General features: G+C 47.8%; 1 protein-coding gene across 1 annotated transcript in view; it reads right to left on the reverse strand.

Moving 5' to 3' along the window:
* LOC119978118 (delphilin-like) overlaps positions 1-20,281 on the reverse strand; it is a 202,580-nt gene that overhangs the window by 15,998 nt on the left and 166,301 nt on the right. Inside the window, exons 16-22 of the mRNA XM_038819519.1 lie at positions 18,714-18,791; positions 16,048-16,244; positions 14,733-14,888; positions 13,644-13,730; positions 13,046-13,175; positions 11,977-12,095; positions 5,976-6,140 (exon numbers count right to left, since the gene is read on the reverse strand). Of these exons, the coding sequence (XP_038675447.1) occupies positions 5,976-6,140; positions 11,977-12,095; positions 13,046-13,175; positions 13,644-13,730; positions 14,733-14,888; positions 16,048-16,244; positions 18,714-18,791 (932 nt within the window). The remainder of the gene's footprint in view (positions 1-5,975; positions 6,141-11,976; positions 12,096-13,045; positions 13,176-13,643; positions 13,731-14,732; positions 14,889-16,047; positions 16,245-18,713; positions 18,792-20,281) is intronic.

Consider the following 20,281-nt stretch of genomic DNA (forward strand, 5'->3'; position numbering starts at 1 on the left):
TCTTAAATGTGATCATGATGCCCGAGGGGAGGGAGATGGAGGTGGTGGTCACTATGGACGCGGAAAAGGCCTTCGACCGGGTAGAGTGGAATTATTTCTGGGAGGGGTTGGGACAGTTCGGGTTTGGGCAGGGCTTCATTGACGGAGTTCGGTTGTTGTACCAGGCACCTGTGGCGAGTGTATGAACGAATCGGCTGACGTCGAGCTACCTTAAACTGCACCGAAGGACAAGGCAAGCATGTCCCCTCTCCCCATTGCTGTTGCTTTGACCATAGAGCCACTGGCAATGGCGCTAAGAGCATCAGATCATTGGCAGAGGATAGTCCGGGGTGGGGGGTGGAACACAGGGTCTCGCTATACGCATACTCCTGTATATTTCCAACCTGTTAGGAGGAATGGGGGAGATTATGCAGATCTTAGGGGAATTTGGCCGGTTTTCGGGATGCAAATTGAATATGGGTAAAAGTGAGATGTTTGCGATCCAGGCAAGGGGGCAAGAGAGGAGACTGGGGGAGTTGCTGTTCAGAGTGGTGGGAAGGAGTTTCCGCTATTTGGGAATCCAGGTGGTACGGGAATGGGAGCTGCTACATAAACTAAATTTGATCCGGCTAGTGGAACAAATGAAGGAGGACTTTCGAAGGTGGGACATGTTCCCTCTGTCACTGGGAGGATACAGACCATGAAAATGACGGTCCTTCCTAGATTTTTGTTTGTTTTCCAGTGCCTCCTATCTTTATCCCAAAGGCCATTTTTAAACGGGTAAATAGGGTGATCTCTGGTTTTGGGTGGGCGGGTAAAACCCTGCGAGTAAAGAAAGTTCTCCTGGAGCGTAGTCAAGGGGAGGGTGGGCTGGCGCTGCTGAACTTTAGCAACTATTACTGGGTGGCAAACATAGCCATGATTAGGAAGTGGGGGACGGAGATTGGTGTGGGAGCGAGTAAAGGTGGCATCGTGTAAGGGCACAAGTTTTGGGGGCATTGATAATAGCATCTCTGCCACTCTTGCCGGCCCGGTACTCCACAAGCCTGGTGGTAGTGGCGGCCCTGAGTGTCTGGGGGCAGTGGAGGAAGCATCAGTCTGGGTTCCAATTAGTAATAATCACCGGTTTGTCCCGGGGAGGTTGGATGGGGGGTTTCGGAGGTGGCAGAGAGCAGGGATCAAGAGGATGGGAGATTTATTTATAGATGGGGTATTTCCTGTTGGGAGGATTTGTAGGAGAAGTTTGAATTGCCGGGAGGGAAAGGGTTTCGCTATCTGCAGAACGGGATTTTGTGCGATGGCAGGTTTCGACCTTTCCGCTCCTACCACCACAGGGATACAGGACAGGGTAGTGTCTCGAACGGGGGTGGGGGAGGGGAGGTTTTCGGATATCTACAAAGAGCTTATGGAGTGGGAGATAACTCAGATAGATGAGCTAAAGCGCAAATGGGAAGATGAGCTAGAGGGGGCGGGATGTGGGGGGGAGGGAGATAGAAGCGGGTCTGTTCGCGGACACTCTGAGCAGGGTCAACACGTCCTCATCATATGCCAGGTTCAGCCTGATACAATTCAAGGTGGTTCACTGGGCATACATGACGGTGGCCCAGATGTTCTTTGTGATAGAGGAAAGTTGTGCAAGGTGTGTGGAAGGGCCAGGAACCATGTCCATATGTTTTGGGCATGCCCGAAGATTAGAGGATTCTGGCAGGGTTTTGCAGACGTCATGTCCACGGTGCAAAAACAAGGGTGGTGCCGAGTCCAGAGGTGCAGATTTTTGGAGTGTCGGGAGTCCATGGAGCAAGAGAGGCTGACGTCTTGGCCTTTGCCTCCTTGGTAGCCCGGAGACAGATATTGCTAGTGTGAAGGGACTTGAAGCCCCTGAATGTAGAGACCTGGGTTAGTGACATGGTCGGGTTTCTCAGTCTCGAGCATGGCCCAGATACTGAGGTGCATCGCTGAGGGTGTCAACACCATATTGCAGACAATGGGGAGCCTCCAGGAGATGGCTCAGAGACTTTTGGAGCTCATTTCAACTACCCCTCCAGCCCTGGGGAGGGGGGAACGTAGGGAGGAGAAAGCACTGGAGGTCAACCCAGGGCCTGCCACAACGATGGCGGTCAGTTCTTCCAAATCCCCCTCCTCCTGTCACTGATGCATCTCAAGGGCAGTGGACAGAACAGGGTGGCGCAGCGATGCCTGTGACACCGCTAAGTCGGCTGGGCCCCTCTGGTTCCAGGCCATCCAGAGACTGGCCGTTAAGGACATTAAAGGCTACAGGGTGCGGAAAGCAGCAAGCTGCCTCTCCCTCTGATGTGCATTCTGGGGACACACTTCATGATAGCACCAGACCACAAAAGATCTTGAAGAGTAAGGAGCACTGAGTGGTACACTAACTGTAGCTAGGGAGAATGGAATTGTCAAATATTGACTAGTAAAACATGTAACACCTGATATATGTTAATTCTCTGTCACATTAATCCTCACAACAGGCTTGCCTGCAACCCCACCTCCTGTTGCCCTTCACTCCCCCCACCCGTGCCCGCTGGGCAGTGACCCAAGATCAAAAGCCCCCGATGCAGACCCCATTCAGAGAATGGGTGTGAGCGCGCTGTCAGCAGAAAGACAGGTGTTGAACTTTTGCAGAAGCTGAGGAGCACCAGAGCTTTCCGCTCAACAAGTTATCATCACTTTCTTGCCTTGTATCGTGACCCACTGACAGTGCCAACACAGGCCCATCACCCTGCAGTGATGCTACACAGACACTTGAGGGGTGGAAAACGTTGTCGGGGGGGGGGGGGGGTCCTCCTGGCATGTCAGACATTTGCTGCCGCCTGTCCTCCATCCTTCGACTCCTCCTCGGTCACATCCTCTCATTCCTCTTGGTTCACCGCCTCAGACAAAGCCACACGTCCCTCTTCCGCCAGCATGTCACCCTGCTGCTGGTCCAGGTTGTGGAGGGAACAGACCACCATAAAGTGAGACCCTCTGAGGGGTGTACTGCAGAATACCACCAGAGCAGTCCAGGCATGGAACCACATTTTCAATGCAATGCACCTCTCAATGTCAGTGCAGGTGGCAATGTGGGTCTCATTATATTGGGTCTCCGCCTCAGTCTCAGGCACCCGCACCGGTGTCATCAGATATCACCTAAGCTTGTCCCTGTCCCCCACGAGCCAACCTGCCATCCTGGGGTGCTCCTTCGAGACATCCATGATCTCCGATGCTCCAGGATGTAGCGGTCATATACCCTTCCTGGGTAGCGGACACACAGGTGCATGATATGGAGGTGGCGGTTGCACATGATCTTAACATTCAGGGAGTGGAACCTCTTCCTGTTAATATATGGCAGTCCCTGATGCCCCAGTGCTCGCAGGGCAACATACATGCCATCGATCGCCCCCTGGACCTGCAGCATCCCGGTGATGGCAGCAAATCCTGCAGCCCAGGTATCTTGGTGGACCTGGTCTAGCTGGAAGGTGATATAGTTGGATGCCCAGGCATACAGAACAGCCGTCACCTTGTGGATGCACCTGTGGGCTGTAGATTGCAAAATGCCACACAGGTCCCGGTTCGAGTGCTGGAATGACCTGGTGGCATAAAAGCTGAAGGGTACGGTGACCTTCACGGCCACCGGGAGTGGGTGTCATCCTCCTCCATGGGGTGTTACGTCTGTGAAGATGTGGCACAGATGTCTCAGTCTCTCTGATGAGATGCAGTCTTTTGCAGCACATGGTGTGCTTCACCTCATTGAATCACCAATGACATCCGTACACCTTGGGCCTCCCCTTCAAGTCCCTCCTTATCCTGATGGGCGACTGGGTCTTCAGGGTGTGCGGTGGCGCCCTGCACATGGCGTGCTGCCTCCAGCCTGCATCATTGCTGCTACCTTCTCCAGTGTATGTCCACCTTGGCTGCCACCAGAAATATGAGAGCAGCCTAAGTGGGATTGACACCAGCAAACATTTTTTGATCTGGAAGGAATTGGAGAAGGAAAGAGACCAACAGTCAGTTATGGCTTCCATCCCAGAACCCACAAATCCCCCAACCTCCCCACCCTTATGTGTCCCGCCTTCTCACAGAGTGCCATCCAGCGAGCCAGTTGTGCTGGAAAATCTTGCTCGGCACACTCACTCCCGGCCAAATCGGGAGCCCCTCGACCCCAGACCTCTGCCAGGAACATTAGGGAGAGCGTGCTCAGGTGCCCTCCCCTGATCACACACTTACCCTTTGGTTGTGAGAAGGTCCACAGTGCTGAAGCCCTGCTTTTTAGTGTGTGATTGTTTGCAGCTGCCTCTATGGTGCAGACGCTCCTAGAGTTCAGTCCATGTTCAGGCATCAAAGTTTGCTTGACCAGTGATGCACTAATCATTCTCTAAGATGTGGCACATATGACCTTGAGGAGGCACTTGAGAGTTGAGAATATTTAGTTTATTATACGGTCAACAGTAACAAAGATTTGAAAATCAACTACGTAACATTCCACATATTACATTAACCATTAAACAACAAGGAAACATCACCATTCCATATTGGTACCAATACAAAGCTCTAACAGCTCATTTTCACACAAAAAAACACGGTATCACCCCTTGCAGGTTCCTCAACAGAAACAGAGGATAAGCCTGTGAACATGTTATGTCCAGAATTTTGTTGTAGAAATGATCTGTTCATCACTGTGTTACTTGTTCCACATAGCAGTGCCATTCTCTGTCCAGAAGACACAGCTGTGCAGGCCCTTCCACATGGCCCAATCCCACTGGAACCAAATCCTGACATCCACGTATTCCACTGGCGCTCAGGGTGCAGTTGAACATACATAACTTCCAGCGTGTTTAACCTGTGGTGACAAGCCAATTACATGCAGCACTCAACACACCAGCAACAAAAGCATCAGCAATCTGCAAAGCATTTCTTCAAAAGCATCATCAGGTGGCCCATTCAGATTAATGTCATGTACCAGGTCCCACAGCATCTTATCATACACCAGGTCCCACAGCACTGGATTGCCTTCTGGACTTATACGTCCCCATGAGCCTGATGTTCCAGGACCCAGGTATCATAGAAAAAATTGTCCTTCTTTCCAGCTACAAAAAACGGAGGAAACAGCAGATTGTTGGTCTCTTTCTTTCTCCAATACCTTCCAAATCCAGGCATTTGCAGCCACCAGCAGGAACAAGCAGCAAACACAAGCTGCAGCTGTGAATTGCCTCACAACTAACAAGACCAATTCCTTATTAGCAATCTCCTTCAGCTGAAGTTCAAGGCTGCTCACAGTTAAAGGAGGGTGATATTGACTTTCAGGTTAGAAGCCCAACAGGACTCTGTCCTGGAAGTATTTGTTAAGACAGACAGGCTGTGGTTGTCCCTGTTATAGGTCTCCACAATATTAAGCTGCCTTGAAGGCTTCACCGACGCAAAGCCCCTCATCCCCCTGGCCCAGGGACAACCACTGACCTAGACCGCTTCAGCCCCCTGACCAAGCCAAGTCCCCTGATGATTACCCCCACCCAAGCTCCCTGCGCACTCCGGCAACATCTCCAGTGCCCTTCAGCTGCAAGCTGGAAAATAGAAATGGCTACTCACCTCATCACTTTCCCGCAAAAGCCAGCTTCACATTTCTAAAAAGGAGCACTAAACAACACCAGCACGATTCTCGCTGGGGAGTCGGGTAATTCGCAGAAGGCCACAGCATTCAACTTCAATCTCATGAATGAGATTGAAATGAATGCATATGAGGGTTAATGATATGGTTGCCATTTTTGGGTGAGATCTGGAACTCACCATTGGGAGTGGGCCAGGTGAATTGCAAAATGGTTTCTGCCCGGTGCGCATCTCGCTGATGACCGTTCCAGCTATTCACCCAGCACGTCCCGATCCGCGCTGGGTGCAACGCGGTGGTTAAATCGAGCCCATGATTGTACTGAGCCATAACATTTTGGAAATGTTCAATGTGATTGGTGGCTAATAGCTACCAATTTGCTCCAAGTTACCTTTACCTCAAACTTTGTGATAAATTCAGCAAATATCCCGAAGAAGGCTTCAGTCGTGGTCATCTTTGAATCTTCTCCGAAAAACGTCGAGACTTTATTGAACTCCTCGATGGCTCGATTCTGCAGGGACTCAAGGGAAGCGATGACGGGCTGTGCATCCCCCAGGAATGCCTGACAATCCAGTTAAGGCAGAAACAGAACTTGAGAACTTAGAGAACCTTTCAAATATTGAGCTACATATGATATGGACCCTCATACACTGTAGGAAATACATTGGGCGTGATTCTCCGACACCCGCCGGGCCGGAGAATCGGCGGGGGGCCGTGCAAATCGCGCCAAGCCGCCATTCTCCCGCCCGTGAAAGAACGGGCGGGCGCTCATGGCTCCGGGCTGCACAGAGAATCGCTGCAAACGGCCGTAGTGGCGATCCTCCAGCGGCGCCGCGATTCTCCGGCCCAAATGGGCCGAGCGGCCGTCCGATAAAATCCGAGTCCCACCGGCACCGTTCTAACATGCTCTGGGCTGGCGGGACCTCAGGGTTGAAGAGTCCGGGGGCTGCCTGGGGGGGGGGGGGGGGGGGGGGTCTGGGGGTGTTCAACCCCGGGGAGGACCTACAGCCTTCCGGCCTGAACATCGAATTCAACAACTTCAGATGATCAGCCCCACTTCAACCCATTTGTTTTCATTTCATTTTAACTGTCTTTTACCATGTCTTTCTTAATATACATTTCATTTTTCCCCCCCCATCTTATCCACCTTTCCTGCACCTTTCTCCTCTTTGCTTCCCCCTTCCCCTCCCCCACACCTACAGTTCATCCTCTGATGTTAGTTTCCCTGCTGTTTGACCTTTCACATCTTTTGTCGTCTCTGGGGACTGTCATTAACACTCTTTCCCCTTGGTATCTGTGGCCATTAGCACCCAGTTTCCCTGGGTTTCTGTGGCTATGACTCATCTTTCATTCTCACTCCACAGTATAAATATTTCCCACTCTGTCTGTTAGCTTTGACAAGGAGTCATCGGACTCGAAACGTTAGCTCTTTTCTCTCCCTACAGATGCTGCCAGACTTGCTGAGATTTGCCAGCATTTTCCCTTTCGTTTCAGATTCCAGCATCCGCAGTAATTTTGCTTTTATGATGGAATTGAAGTAGTTCCTAGGCCTCATCAATTATTATGGGAAATTTATCCCTCACCTGGCCACCTAAAGGCACTCCTACATGCATTGCTAAAGAAAAAACAGAAGTGGTCGTGGCAGGCACCACAGGGGGGAAGCATTCATGAAGGTGAAGCAACAGCTGCTGTCGTCCAATATCGTGGCACACTACAATCCCACAAGGCCACTGGTACTAACATACGCTGCCTCTCCGTACGGAGTAGGGGCAGTCCTCTCCCATTATTCAATGGCACTAAGCAATCAATTGCGTATGTGTCGCAAACCCTGGCAGATGCCGAGTGACACTACACAAATTGAAAAAGAGAGCCTGGCTGTGATATTTGGAGTGAAGAAATTCCATCCATACGCCTACGGCCAACACTTTACAATAATCAAGGACCATAAACCACTGTTGGGAATTTTTGAATAGGACAAGGTGATCCTACCCATTGCCTCAGCCTCAGATTCAGTGCTGGGTACTCTTGTTGGCAGCATAGGAGTACTCCTTTGAGCATCCGTCTACGAACACACATAGCTTGACTGACGCCCTGAGTCGCCTATCATTACCCACAAGCTCCCCCCACCTCCACACCAAGAATGGACAAGATCATCATGACTTTAAATTTTATGGGCATCTGCCTGTATCTGCCAGGAAGATCCAGATGTGGACCCAGAAAGACCCCATGCTGGCAAAACTATGCCACATGATCCTAAGCGGTGGAATTCAAGGACGCCCTACGGAAGACCTGAAGCCCTTCTGTCTAAATGTCAGAAATTGAGCATGGAAGATGGCATCATCCTGTGGTGAGTTCGAGTGGTTGTCCCTTGCCCTGGCTAGTGTCCCATCTTGAAGGAGCTCCACAATGATCACCCAGGCGTCTCCAAGGTGAAATTGCTTGAAAAGCTATGTCTGGTGGCCCGGGCTTGATTCCAACATTGAACGTTTGGTGAAACAGTGCCCGTCATGTCAGGAGAATCAGAAGCTCCCTCTCGCTACACCTGTAGGAATGGCCAGGGAGACTTTGGATACGGGTGCACGTGAACTTTGCCAGCTCGTTTATCGGGTCAGTATTTTTAATCTTGGTCAACACCCATTCTAAATGGATGGACGTACATCGGATGTCCTGCACAACTTCCAGCGCCTCTATAGAAAAACTCTGGCATTCATTTTACACTCATGGAATACCAGAGGTCCATGTGTCCGACAACAGGACTCCCTTCACCAGTAGAGAATTCCAGGCATTCGCGACGTCCAATGGGATGAAGCACATTCAAACGGTGCCCTACCATCCATCTTCTAATGGATTGACTGAGCGGGTGGTCCAAACATTTAAAAATGGTATGAAGAAACTGACAACCGGCTCGCTCGATACCAAACTGGCTCCTTTCCTCTTCAACTACAGGACCACGTCACATGTGACGAGGGGGGTTGCACCAGCAGAATTGCTGATGGGCCGACGCAGCCAGACCAGACTCAGTCTACTATTTCCCAACGTAGGTGGGAAGGTGAAGTCAAAACAGGAGGCTCAGAAAAAATTATGACACCCAACAACATGATAGGGCTTTCAGGCTGCAAGATAGCGTCTCTATTTACATTTCGGAGATGGGTCTCCTTGGATCCCAGGAGTGGCAATTGAGAAGACCGACTCTGTGTCACACAAGGTCAAGACCAGCGAGGAGACTGTAAAAAAAAGGTGGACCATCTTCGGAACAGGGAAACCTCGACTGCGGAAACTACTCTGGACGGGGTGAAGCCCTCAATGTCCTTGGAACCTACCACCAGGCAGGGGGGACTCAATCCATGGTGCACCCAAATGTCGTCCAAGAAGACAAAAACGCAGGCTCCAACATGGAGATTGAGATGCCGGACCTGCAGCCGGAAGTTGACATTGGGTTAAATCCACCAGTGGCCTATCGACGCTCAGATCCGGTCCCATTGACGATGGATTCAAAGCTGTACGCGAAGCGGTGAAGGAGCCCTCATGGTCATGGGAGCGAGGGTGAGGATCTGAATTTGGGAGGAGAGGGATGTGAAAACCTCATGAGGACCACAAGGGATTACTCAATGATCTCTCCATGAGGCTCGTGGAGTATGAGTTCCCATGGTATCCAGCCAGACCTATCCAGCTGGGACTCATTATCGAGCCCTTTAAATGCCATCCCAGATCCAGACCAGCAGTTCCTGTTAGTCCCAGAATGGAACACTTATGTTGTGTGTTGTATGTTGTAGGTGTGGCTTTACTTTGGAGTTCAAATAAATTTAGTTTAACCTTTATTTTTGTCTCCTGGATGACTACAGAGGAGCACCTCCAGGCAGTGGTGTTCCCAGGTATCTGCTGCTCTTGTTATTCGAGATGGTGGTGGCCGTGGGTTTGGAAGGTGTTGCCTAAGGAACTTTAGTGCGTTCCTGCAGTTCACCTTGTAGATGGTACACACAGCTGCTACTGTTCACCGGTGGTGGAGTGATTGAATGTTTGTGGAAGCGGTAGCACACAAGTGGGCTGCTTTGTCCTCGATGATGTCACACTTCTTGAGTGCTGTTGGAACTACACTCAATCAGGCAAGTGGAGAGTACGGTATACTAATTAATTCTTAGCTTGTGCCATGGGGAGTTAAAGGTGAGCTACTTGCCGCAGGATTCCTATCCTTTGGTGGCACTGGTAGCCACAGTATTTATATAGCTAGTCCAGTTCAGTTTGTGGCCAGTGGTAACCCACCAGGATGTTGATAGCATGGGATTCAGCAATGGTAATTCCATTGAATGTCAAGGGGCAATGGTTAGATCCTTTCTTGTTGGAGATGGTCATTGACTGGCACTGGTGTGGTGTGAATGTTACTTGTCACTTATTTGTCAGCCCAAGCCTGGATATTGTCCAGATATTTCTGCATCTGGTTTAGCTCACCAGGCTAAATCGCTGGCTTTTAAAGCAGGCCAGCAGCACGGTTCGATTCCCGTACCAGCCTCCCCGGACAGTGTCTTGAGGAGTCACAAATGAAACTAAACATTGTGCAGTCATCAGCGAACATCCCCATTTTGACTTACGATGGAAGGAAAATCATTAATGAAGCAGCTGAAGGTGGTTGGAGCTAAGACACCACCCTGAGTAATGTCTTGGAGCTAAGATGATTAACCTCCAATCACCATAACAATCATCCTCTGTGCCGGGATGGTTCCAACCAGCAGAATGTTCCCCCCCTGATTCCCACTGACTCCAGTTGTGCTAGGGCTTCTTGGTGCCATACTCAGTCAAGTGCTGCCTTGTTGTCAAGAGCAGTCACTCTCACCTCACCTCTGAAACTGAGCTCTTTTGTCCATCTTTAAAGCATGGCTGTAGAATGGCCAGGAGCTGAGTGACCCTGGCGGAACCTAAACAGAGAGTCCGTGAACAGGTTAATGCTGAGTAAGTGCTGCTTGGTAGAGCTGTCGATGATCCCTTCCACCATTTTACTGATGATCGAGAGTAGACTGATGGAGCGGTAACTGGCTGGATTGGATTTGTCCTGTTTCTTGTACAGGACATACCTGGGCAGTTTTCTACATTGCCAGGTAGATAGCTGTACTGGAACAGCCTGGTTGGGGGAGGGGGGGGGGGGGGGACAACGGCCACACAGCGCCCAAAAAGCAGCTCGCCATGCGCAGCAAGGCTGTTGAAAGCCGAGACACCCCGCTCCTGGGATCTACCCGACTCGCAATGTCTCGTGAGATTCAATGCAATCTTGCGAGATGTTGCGATGTGAACCCCGCCCACAACAGGCAGGATCACTTTTTAGCAATTCTACATATTAGAGCGAGGCAGTAAGCCTTGCTCTAATGTGCAGATTCTCGAGGTGCCTGAGGCTTTGGGATTCAACCTCTTTGCCTCAGATACCTTGGGTGAGCACCGTTCAGCACTGGTCCCCACAAACTGGGATCAGGCAGAATAGCACTTGTGGGAATCCCCCAGGGGTTTGGACGCCCCAGCTGCATGCCTGTTGGGCAGAATGGTACCCTGGCACTGGTGCCACCTGTGTACCCTGGAAGTGCCATCTGGGTGCCAGCCTGGCACTGCCAGTTGGCATGGGCACTTATAGGGTGCCAGGTTGACACCACCAAGGTGCCAAGCTGGCATTTCTTTGCATGTGTGATGAGGCCAGAGTTACCCACTGTGCAAAACAGGGCTGCTGCTATTTGCAGCCTAGGCCGCATGTTCCCCATTCAGGTCCCTTATTTTTTTTTGTATTTTGGAGTACCCAATTCTTTTTATCCAATTAAAGGGCAATTTAGCCTGGCCAATCCACCTAGTTTGCACATCTTTGGGCTGTGGGGGTGAGACCAAGCAGACATGGGGAGAATGTGTAAACTCCACACGATCAGTGACCCGGAGCCGGGATCAAACCCAGGTCCTCGGCGCTGTGCGGCAGTCGTGCTATCCACTGCATCACCATGCTTGCCCCCAAGCCCCTTATTCAACACGAATCGCGTTGAATAGCCATGTGTTTCCCACACAAAACGCGCTCATGAGAGGACTTTGTTCCCTTTTGGGAGAATCGTGCCCAATATCTCTCAAACTACAAAACTGTTGGATAAGAAAAAAACAGCTGGTCCATCAAGCCTGCAACACACTATAAAAACCGGAAAATCATGATTTCACGTTTACTCACCATAACTCTGCAGCCATGTATTCTCCTGAGAGAGGCAAAGAAAAAGAAAATCAAGGAGCAAAAAGGAAAAACAATACTCCAGGCAATACCTCTCTGATCTCCTTGAGTAATAAAAACGAGTCCATGAGATTACATGACAATGATATACACTGTATAAACAAAGATAATATGCATCGACAGCAACTTTGTCCATGCTTTCTGTCTGGAAGGATACAGTCATGACTGTGGAGAATCTGTCCTCATCGGTGACTGCCATGCTCTCACAAGCTGTCTGTACGTCCTTCCTGGTTGTGTGGATGTCAATAATTTCCGTAGTTATTGTTCTCTGATTAACTGGAAAAAAAAGAGAGAGTTCTACATTCTTCTGCATCCTTTTGCTGCACTGAATGATTCCAAATCTTATATCATAGATTGTGGGTGAGCCGTACTTCTCCATAATTTTCATAAAATCCCCACAGTGCAGAAGGAGGACATTCACCCATCGAGTCTGCATCAACCCTTTGAAAGACCACCCTACTTGGCCCAATCCCCCGTTCTATTTCTGTAACCCCACCCTAAGGGACAATTTAGCATGACTGGCGCTGTGAGGCAGTAGTGTTAACCACTGTGCCACCGTGTGCCCCAAAATTTGACAGAGTTTATTCTTGCCTTGAGATCTAAATAAGCTTTTAGTAAAGTAGCTGTGAAGCGAACAGCAAACTCATTCTTGTCTTTGAAAACAATAGATCACCAATAACCCTGCTGTTTAGTTGGAAATGTCAAGCAATTTTTTTACCATAAAGAACAGACACATAAACAATAGTTACACACAGCAGGTATAGATTTACAGCAAAAATCCTCCCACGTATTTCCAATATTCAGATCACAGGTAATGACCATCCCCATATTAATTTTTCAAGACTTTCAACAGCATCACCGCTGCTAACCCCAATACTCAATATCTGGAGTTTGCCACTAACCAGAAGTTTAACTGGGACAACCATATCAGCATTTTGGATGCCAAACAGGACTCAGGCTAGATGTGGGGAATGTCTCACTTCCTGAATCCTCAAAGTCATCTGCAAACCTCAAGTCAACAATGTGACAGAATATTCACCTTTCACCCAGATGAGAGCAGCCACAACACTCAAACACCTTGACATCATCTGAGTGCAGGGCCTCGTGATCTCATGGGTTCTTGGCAAAGTGCAATATTTTGGGATTTCGATAATTTGCCATTGCATAATCTGAGCACAAGCACTTGGTTCCCTTTCAGGCAGTCACTGACCTTTTTTTTAACTGACCTTTTGCAGCAAGTGCCACAGTTGGAATCTCCTTGGCAAAATCCAGCAGCTCAGGAAAGTGCTGGCTCAGTGATTTGGCAAGAATGTGCAAGAAAGTAGATTTCCCATCGACAGTCTTTGTGGTGTCAAGCTGAGAGAAAATATATGTGCCAAATGAGAAGTACAGCATGGGGACGCTTTTGAAACTCAAATTAGAGAGGTTTGAAATACTGTTAATCTAATCCTTAAGGCGCAAGCACAAGGTACCGCTCGTCTCCCTTTCGACAAGGAAAGCAGCACAATTACCACTACTCTCTCCTCCCCCAGAGTCTGTCAACATTGATAACCATTCACTCCATTTTTTCCCCAGCAGCAGATATTATTAATTACCCTTCACCAAAAGAATTAACCACTCCCTTTTTGTCTTGCAGTAAGTGCTGCCACCATTTAGCACCATCATCCCTTCACACTATCCCAGGTTTGTCAACTTAATTAATTAATCATTCATCTTCCCTCTCGCACAGCAATTCCTTTCCCCTTGGGAATCTCCATTAACAATGTTACCAATTAATTTCCTGATTACATTTGAACTCAGCAGTTGTCATTGTTTGTTGCTCACCTCTGTCAGAAAATTAATTTTAAAACCCGTGGTTTTGGGGCTCTTAGGTTGACCATTGTTGAGATAGTTTCCCATTGCAAGGACAAACTGTTAGAGAAAAAACAATTACTGAGGAGCAATAAGAGTGCTGGAAAATCACAACAATTTAATAAATGAAGCCAACAGGTTCTGCTCTGGATTTTCTGTCTATGCACAATCTCTTCCAGTGGATTACTCCCCACTGCATCTCCCATTAGATACATGAGGCTTCAGGCTGCAACATGACACCTCGCTGTGGGACTCTTTTACATCAGGAAAGATCCATAGAGAGAGAGACATAGACCCCCCAGAGAGAGACACAGATAGACCTACAAAGCCACATGGAGGAAGAGAACAGAGAACCATACAGAAACAAAAAGGTGCCATAAACAAAGTAAGGTCCGACAAACAAATGAAAAGCTCATCTATTTGGATAGTATTAGTTGAGGAATATATTAGCCATGTATTAGTTGAGGAATATATTAGCCATGTATTAGTTGAGGAATATATTAGCCATGATAATAGTAATATTCTCCCTACTCTGAAGTTATGAAATGCAATCTTTCCTATCACCGGAGACAGCAGGTAGGGCCTTGGTTTAATGTAACATCTGAAAGATGGTACTTCCAACAGAAAAGCACTCCCTCAGTACTGGATTGGATTGGATTTGTTTATTGTCACGTGTACCGAGGTACAGTGAAAAGTATTTTTCTGCGAGCAGCTCAACAGATCATTAAGTACATGAGAAGAAAAGGGTATAAAAGAAAATACATAATAGGGCAATACAAGGTATACAATGTAACTACATAACACCGGCATCAGGTGAAGCATACAGGGTGTAGTGACACAGACTGCAGTGTCTGCCAGGATTGTCGGCTCAAATCCTGGAGTGAGACATGAACCCACAAGCTTCTGAGCATCAGAGGCTGTACCTTACTAATCACACGGTGCCCAAAATAAACCACTGCAACAATGTGCTATTATTTTCAATCCCAGTTGTTGTTGTCTTGGCTCATGGAAAGAGGTTGAAATTCGAACTGCAGTTTATTAAATTTACCAGTAGTCTGTTACCTCCAAAATCTTCGCCAGTTTCTTGCCGCTTTTTAATTCAACTGAGGCCTTGTAGATACATTGCAGTCCAGCCTTTATCTCCTCTGTCTTCTCCTGCAATGTTATCTTGAAATGCAAACTCTTCAGTCTGATTTTGTATTCTTTCACTGATAGCATCTAAGACAAGAATGCAGAAAAAAATGCGTTTTGTGAATCTGTGCTGGGAAAAGTACTTGTGCAAACATATGACACAGGAATGCGTTTTCCCTTTACTTTTCTGATGCAGCTGATTTCTATCTGTTTTCCAATGTGAGCTGAAACAGTGGGCTAGTAGCTACCCTCACCAATTCCCTCCATAAAGATTTCTGCCTCTCCATTTTCCACATATCTTTTAACAGCCACCTAAAAACCTATCTTTAACTCTTAAATTCAGCCTCTATGAGCACCTTGTGATTTTTTTTTCTCCACTAAAAGGTGCTATATAAATGCAAGTAGCTCTTCCACAACGTGAAGTCATGATGGAGTAAACAATCAAATATGACACTGCAGGAGCAACATATTACAACAAAGTTTATTGTGGATGTTCACGGTAAAATCCTTGGGGTGAAGTGTCATTGTGGCAAAGAAGTTGGTGGTAAGGAGTATCATGGGAAATATACAGCTACATATGAACAGGAGGATGCCATTCAACATTGTGAGTCTGTTACACTGCTCAATCAGATCATGGATGATCTCAAAGAATCAGAAACGTATGCTTGAGAATAAGGCCTTTCAGCCCATCATGTCTGTGTTGGGCAAAGACGACTTATACAGCCCAATGCCACTTTTTATCTCTTGGTCTGAGACCTTGGAGGTTTCAGCAATTCAAATGCTGACCAGTCTGCCACGTGAGACCTTGTCCAAAGCTTTGCTGTGCATCAAAGATGCTATCCTCATTCACCATCCTTGCTACCCTCCTTAAAACATTCAACTGATTTAGTCAGCCAAAGCCTTACCTTAAAACTATTCTGATCTTAATCTTAATTTTATCTACCTGCCTTGGTCCTATAACCAAAAATTATCAATGTCAATTTGAAAATTTGAGTTGAACTCCACCCCAACAGCTTTTTGGGGAGACAATTCCCAATTTCCATGACCTGTTGCGGGAAGACATCATTCCTAAATAGCCGAGCTCTAAATTTAAGGTTAAACCCTCTTGTTCTGAACTCCTCGCACCTGAGAAAATAATTTCTCTCTTCCTAGTCTATGAACGCCAAAGTATAAGGAAGGTTGGTGAAGGGCAATTTAAATGCCTTTAACATAAAATGAGGGCAGGGCCAGTTTGCCTGGGACCCACCTGCAGGGCAAATTGGTCCGGTTCACTCAGCTTACTGGGATCAGCCACGTGCCGCCTGAAGTTCTTTAACTCTTCCTCGTCAGGAGCATAGAGGAGCAACTGCTTAATGTGAGAGGGCTCCAGACGATTGTTCTCCATTGTCATGAGTATCTGGCGGAGTTCCAGAGCTGAGAGCTTCAGGTGGGCAATGAGAATAGCTGACAGAAATAAATCCAGATGAAGAATCAGTCATCACAAGAAAGAGAGGGATGGAGAACACTTATTGGCTGGACTTTTGCAGTTCATCATGGCAAGAACCATGGCAGCCAGAACCACTTAACTGGGAGAGGGGCCATGCATTAATCTTGCAGCGACAGGATAGCCTCCCCCTCCCCCACTCCCCATTAATCCTAAGGGTGAAAAGAGTGTTGTGGGATTCCTGGCTATTGCTGGTGGGAAGTTAATTACATTCATTAATGGACCAATTGACATCCATTATACCTGAGCCCACTACAATTTAGTGGTGGCTCAAGGATTGTATGGGAGCTGTACAGGTCTCCCGTGCCCTCAGACAGCTGCCCAGCAAAACCTGTCAGATATGCCAATGGCCTTCGAGGGGGAGGTCCCTCACTATCAGGCACATTGAGCCCAGTCAAGGGTCCCAGCATCTGACAGGGAGTGATAACTGCTGAAAGCCACTCCCCTGCCCTTGCGTCCAACTCCACCCCACAAACCCCATATTGCCCTCACTAACCTGTGGCCTGGGGTTCCTCCATGATCCTGGGCCCCAAGAGGTGCAGTGCCACCAGCAGCCACTGCTCTTGCTGGTACTGGTGAGGTGTAGGCCTCTGATTGAATGGCAGCTCTCCGCGGACAGAAATTCCGTCACTAGATCCTCAATTGTGGGCAAGGCCTGACGATGGCCAATTAAATATCTGAACACATTTGATTCAACAGGCCTCCCCCACAGAACTGGCAGGAGAGCCCTGTCAAATCTACAGCCAGTGGCCGAGGCCCCTGTTAGCCCGACAAAATAATGACCATTGAATTATTGAGAGGTATACTTGAAAATGAAACAAAAAAAGTGGGAACAATTTGGCGTTGGTCAGTCAAGAGAGAGAGGAACTAAGGAACAAGAAAAGCTTCTCAAACCCTCTTGTACTCTCCAGCTAGTAGGCAAAGGCAACAACCTCCCAATTCTCACCCAGGGATAGACCCTATTCCATCACATGAGGCCCCAGCACTCCATTTCCCCCCTAATGATAATGATAATAATGATCATTTATTGTCACAAGTAGGCTTCAATTAAGTTACTGTGAAAAGCTCTTAGTCGCCACGTTCCAGCACCTGTTCGGGGAGGCCGGTACGGGAATTGAACCCGCGCTGCAGCCTTATTCTGCATTACAAGCCAGCTATTTAGCCCATTGTCCTAAACCAGCCCTACCCTGTCCCTTCCAATACAAGGACTAATCACTCCTCTCTCACGGAATACTTTCTCTTTCACATGGACCCTGTCCTCAGTATGTCTCGCATAATCTAATTCCCCATTCTTCCAACAACAGTTTATAGGCCTCCACACTCAAGGAGGTATTTTCCACTACTTTTTCTGGGGGTCAGGAATGGAAGAGAGATCAAAGAATAGCACAGGAGTCTAAAAATGGCTTTTATGCTGGCAGAATGTCCCCGATCAATTGTCCTCAGCAATGGCATAACAGGAATCCAGGCTTAAAAGTCGGAATCAACATTTGCAGCAATTCAAATATCATTATCAGCTTTTAAGCCTGATAGTCCCACCATGTTAAATTGTCTATCTGCATCAGCATGAGGGCACACCGACGTGAATCACAACAGGTCCCTATGACATGTACCTGATGAGAAGAACCCACCAGGAGCGCACAGGTGAGTACATCCCCCAGTGATGGAGGTTCATACCAGGGCAATCAACCTGACACTGCCCCGCCCCACCCCCTCTCCCGGGCACTGCCCCATATGTATTCTTTTGTTTTAAATCGAGATGCCCTTCACGTCATGGGGCCTGCCTCTTCACTCTTTTTGTCCGTGAGTTTAATCCAGCGACGTAATCAGTGGGCTGCCCTCTATTTTTCCAACCCGAGATGATACTTACACAAAAAAATTGGAAAATTCTGCCCTCTCTCTCAGCTCCTCCAACTCTCCCAACACCACACCCTGCTCTCCTTTCTCTCCCAGTACCAATTCCCTCCAAACACCAAGTCCAGCTCTCTATTTGTTTTCATTTTCCTGCCCTTTAATTTCCTTTAGAGAGGGCAAACAAATGGGAGAAAGTGAAGGCCTGGAGCCTGAGGCAAAATGGACTAGATACTGGCCAACTCTCAGCAGCTCTTTCACCTATGCACATTGTTAATTTTCCCCACCAGTCTCCACTAGCCAGGCCCATCCTAGTAAATGATGGCTGGAATCTTGTAAGCACAAGACAAAAAGATCCAAATTGAGCCAATAATAAAGAAATCTGCATCAGTTACAGAATAAGCCTAAATATGTACAGAGGAGAGCAGAGAGAGGTAACAAGAAATATCTAAAAGGGAGAGGGAGACGGGTTTTTATACTGAGAGAGATGTTTGTCCATGGACAATTTCAGTTAAGCTTTTAACTGAAATAGGCCTAGCTGTGCAACAGCATATTGACTGTAGAGCGGGAATGGAACTTACACATATTGTAGGCCTTCTTACGGGACAGTACTTCAACCAAATCCTTCTTCTTAAAAGTTTGAGGTACAAAACTTGCCTCTGTAAAACAGAAGTGAAAGAATAAGGAGAAATGCTCTAATCGGGACATTCCAGATCATCACGTCACCAGCCAACACTACCCCATGTCTGTACCATGAGATAAGTGTCTACATAGGCCACCTGAAGATCACACCGTATGGGCCTAGTCTCAGAAATGGAACAACCGGAGTGTAGTGCATTAATTCATCGCTGAGGGCAACCTAGCTTCATCTACTAATATATATTGACAACATACCAGCAATTTTGCACACATAGACTGCCTTGCACATAGTACACAATCACAGCTTGGCACATACAGTGCGTACTGTTGTCCGTAAAATTCAGACACTTCGACCAGTTTATTATTCAAACAATTTACCTTGGTGACCCTCTTTGCGAGATGAACAAAGAACAAGTTAACAATTCAACCCAAGTTTATTTTCAAACACAAAAGTTATCCCCCAAATTATCCCATTTAGAAAATGCTCAAGATTCTTAATACTACCCGTGCCAATGAACTGGATCGAGCTGCGGGTCCAATCCTCTGAGTCCTTTGTTGTCCAGTGCCTTCATCTTTGCAAATGTGTCTCACACACTGCTTCCTTTGCCATGGAGTCTTCACTGGGGAAGTTCTCTGGATGCCTCTTTCTTATACCCCTCTTCGTGCCCTTCCAGAAGCTTCTCTGGCCCTCAGCCAATGAGGTCGCTCGTCACAGGTTGCAACACCCAATGGAGTGTCAATTGCAACTCTGCAGGACACCAGGAACACCCTCTCAAGGACCACCCTCAAGTGCATTGTCTGCATGTAACCTTATCCCATATAAGGTGATCTAAGTGCCAGAAGGTCTGGCTACATCTGGGCAATCCACAACAATCGATTCATTTGAATGGGGTCATTTATCTTCCAATGTCCTGTTTGCAGGACAAGCCCAGACTTGCCCCAGCTGTCTGTCTTTGTCCAATGTATTTAAACTTGGCTGCTCGAAATCCCATCAGGCCTGTCTGTAGTTCTGAATGTGGTTTTAATTTAAAGTGACCAAATGTATGCTGGGCCAAAAATTCAGGCCGTTGGCCATTTTACCACAGTCCTTCCTCTTGAATCAGTGAGCGTCAGCGAACCGTATCACACAACTCTAACCAGGTTCTCGGACGGGCGAGTATCAGAATCTCAGGAAAACAATCCTAATCCCTAACCCAACCTATATACATTCCATAGACACCATAAATAAAATACAAAATTAAAATGCTAATGTACTAATACAATGGTTGAAATACGGATAAATACAAGGAATTGTATGGGAGTGTGCTATGTGAAAATGGTGAATGGGTTTAAGCCAAAGATCTAGGTAAAATGTTGCACCACTCAGAAAACCACAAAAGGGTGCTTCTCGCACATTGAGAAACCCTGTTCGACTGGGGTTAGTAGCCGGGTGACAGAGGCTACCGGCCCAAGTCTCCCGTGCCACTCTTGCAGAAGTACAACTGCAAGTGTGCTGTCTGTGGCCATTACT

Source organism: Scyliorhinus canicula, chromosome 15 (genome assembly GCF_902713615.1).
Source record: "Scyliorhinus canicula chromosome 15, sScyCan1.1, whole genome shotgun sequence".
Classification (NCBI taxonomy): Eukaryota; Metazoa; Chordata; class Chondrichthyes; order Carcharhiniformes; family Scyliorhinidae; genus Scyliorhinus; species Scyliorhinus canicula.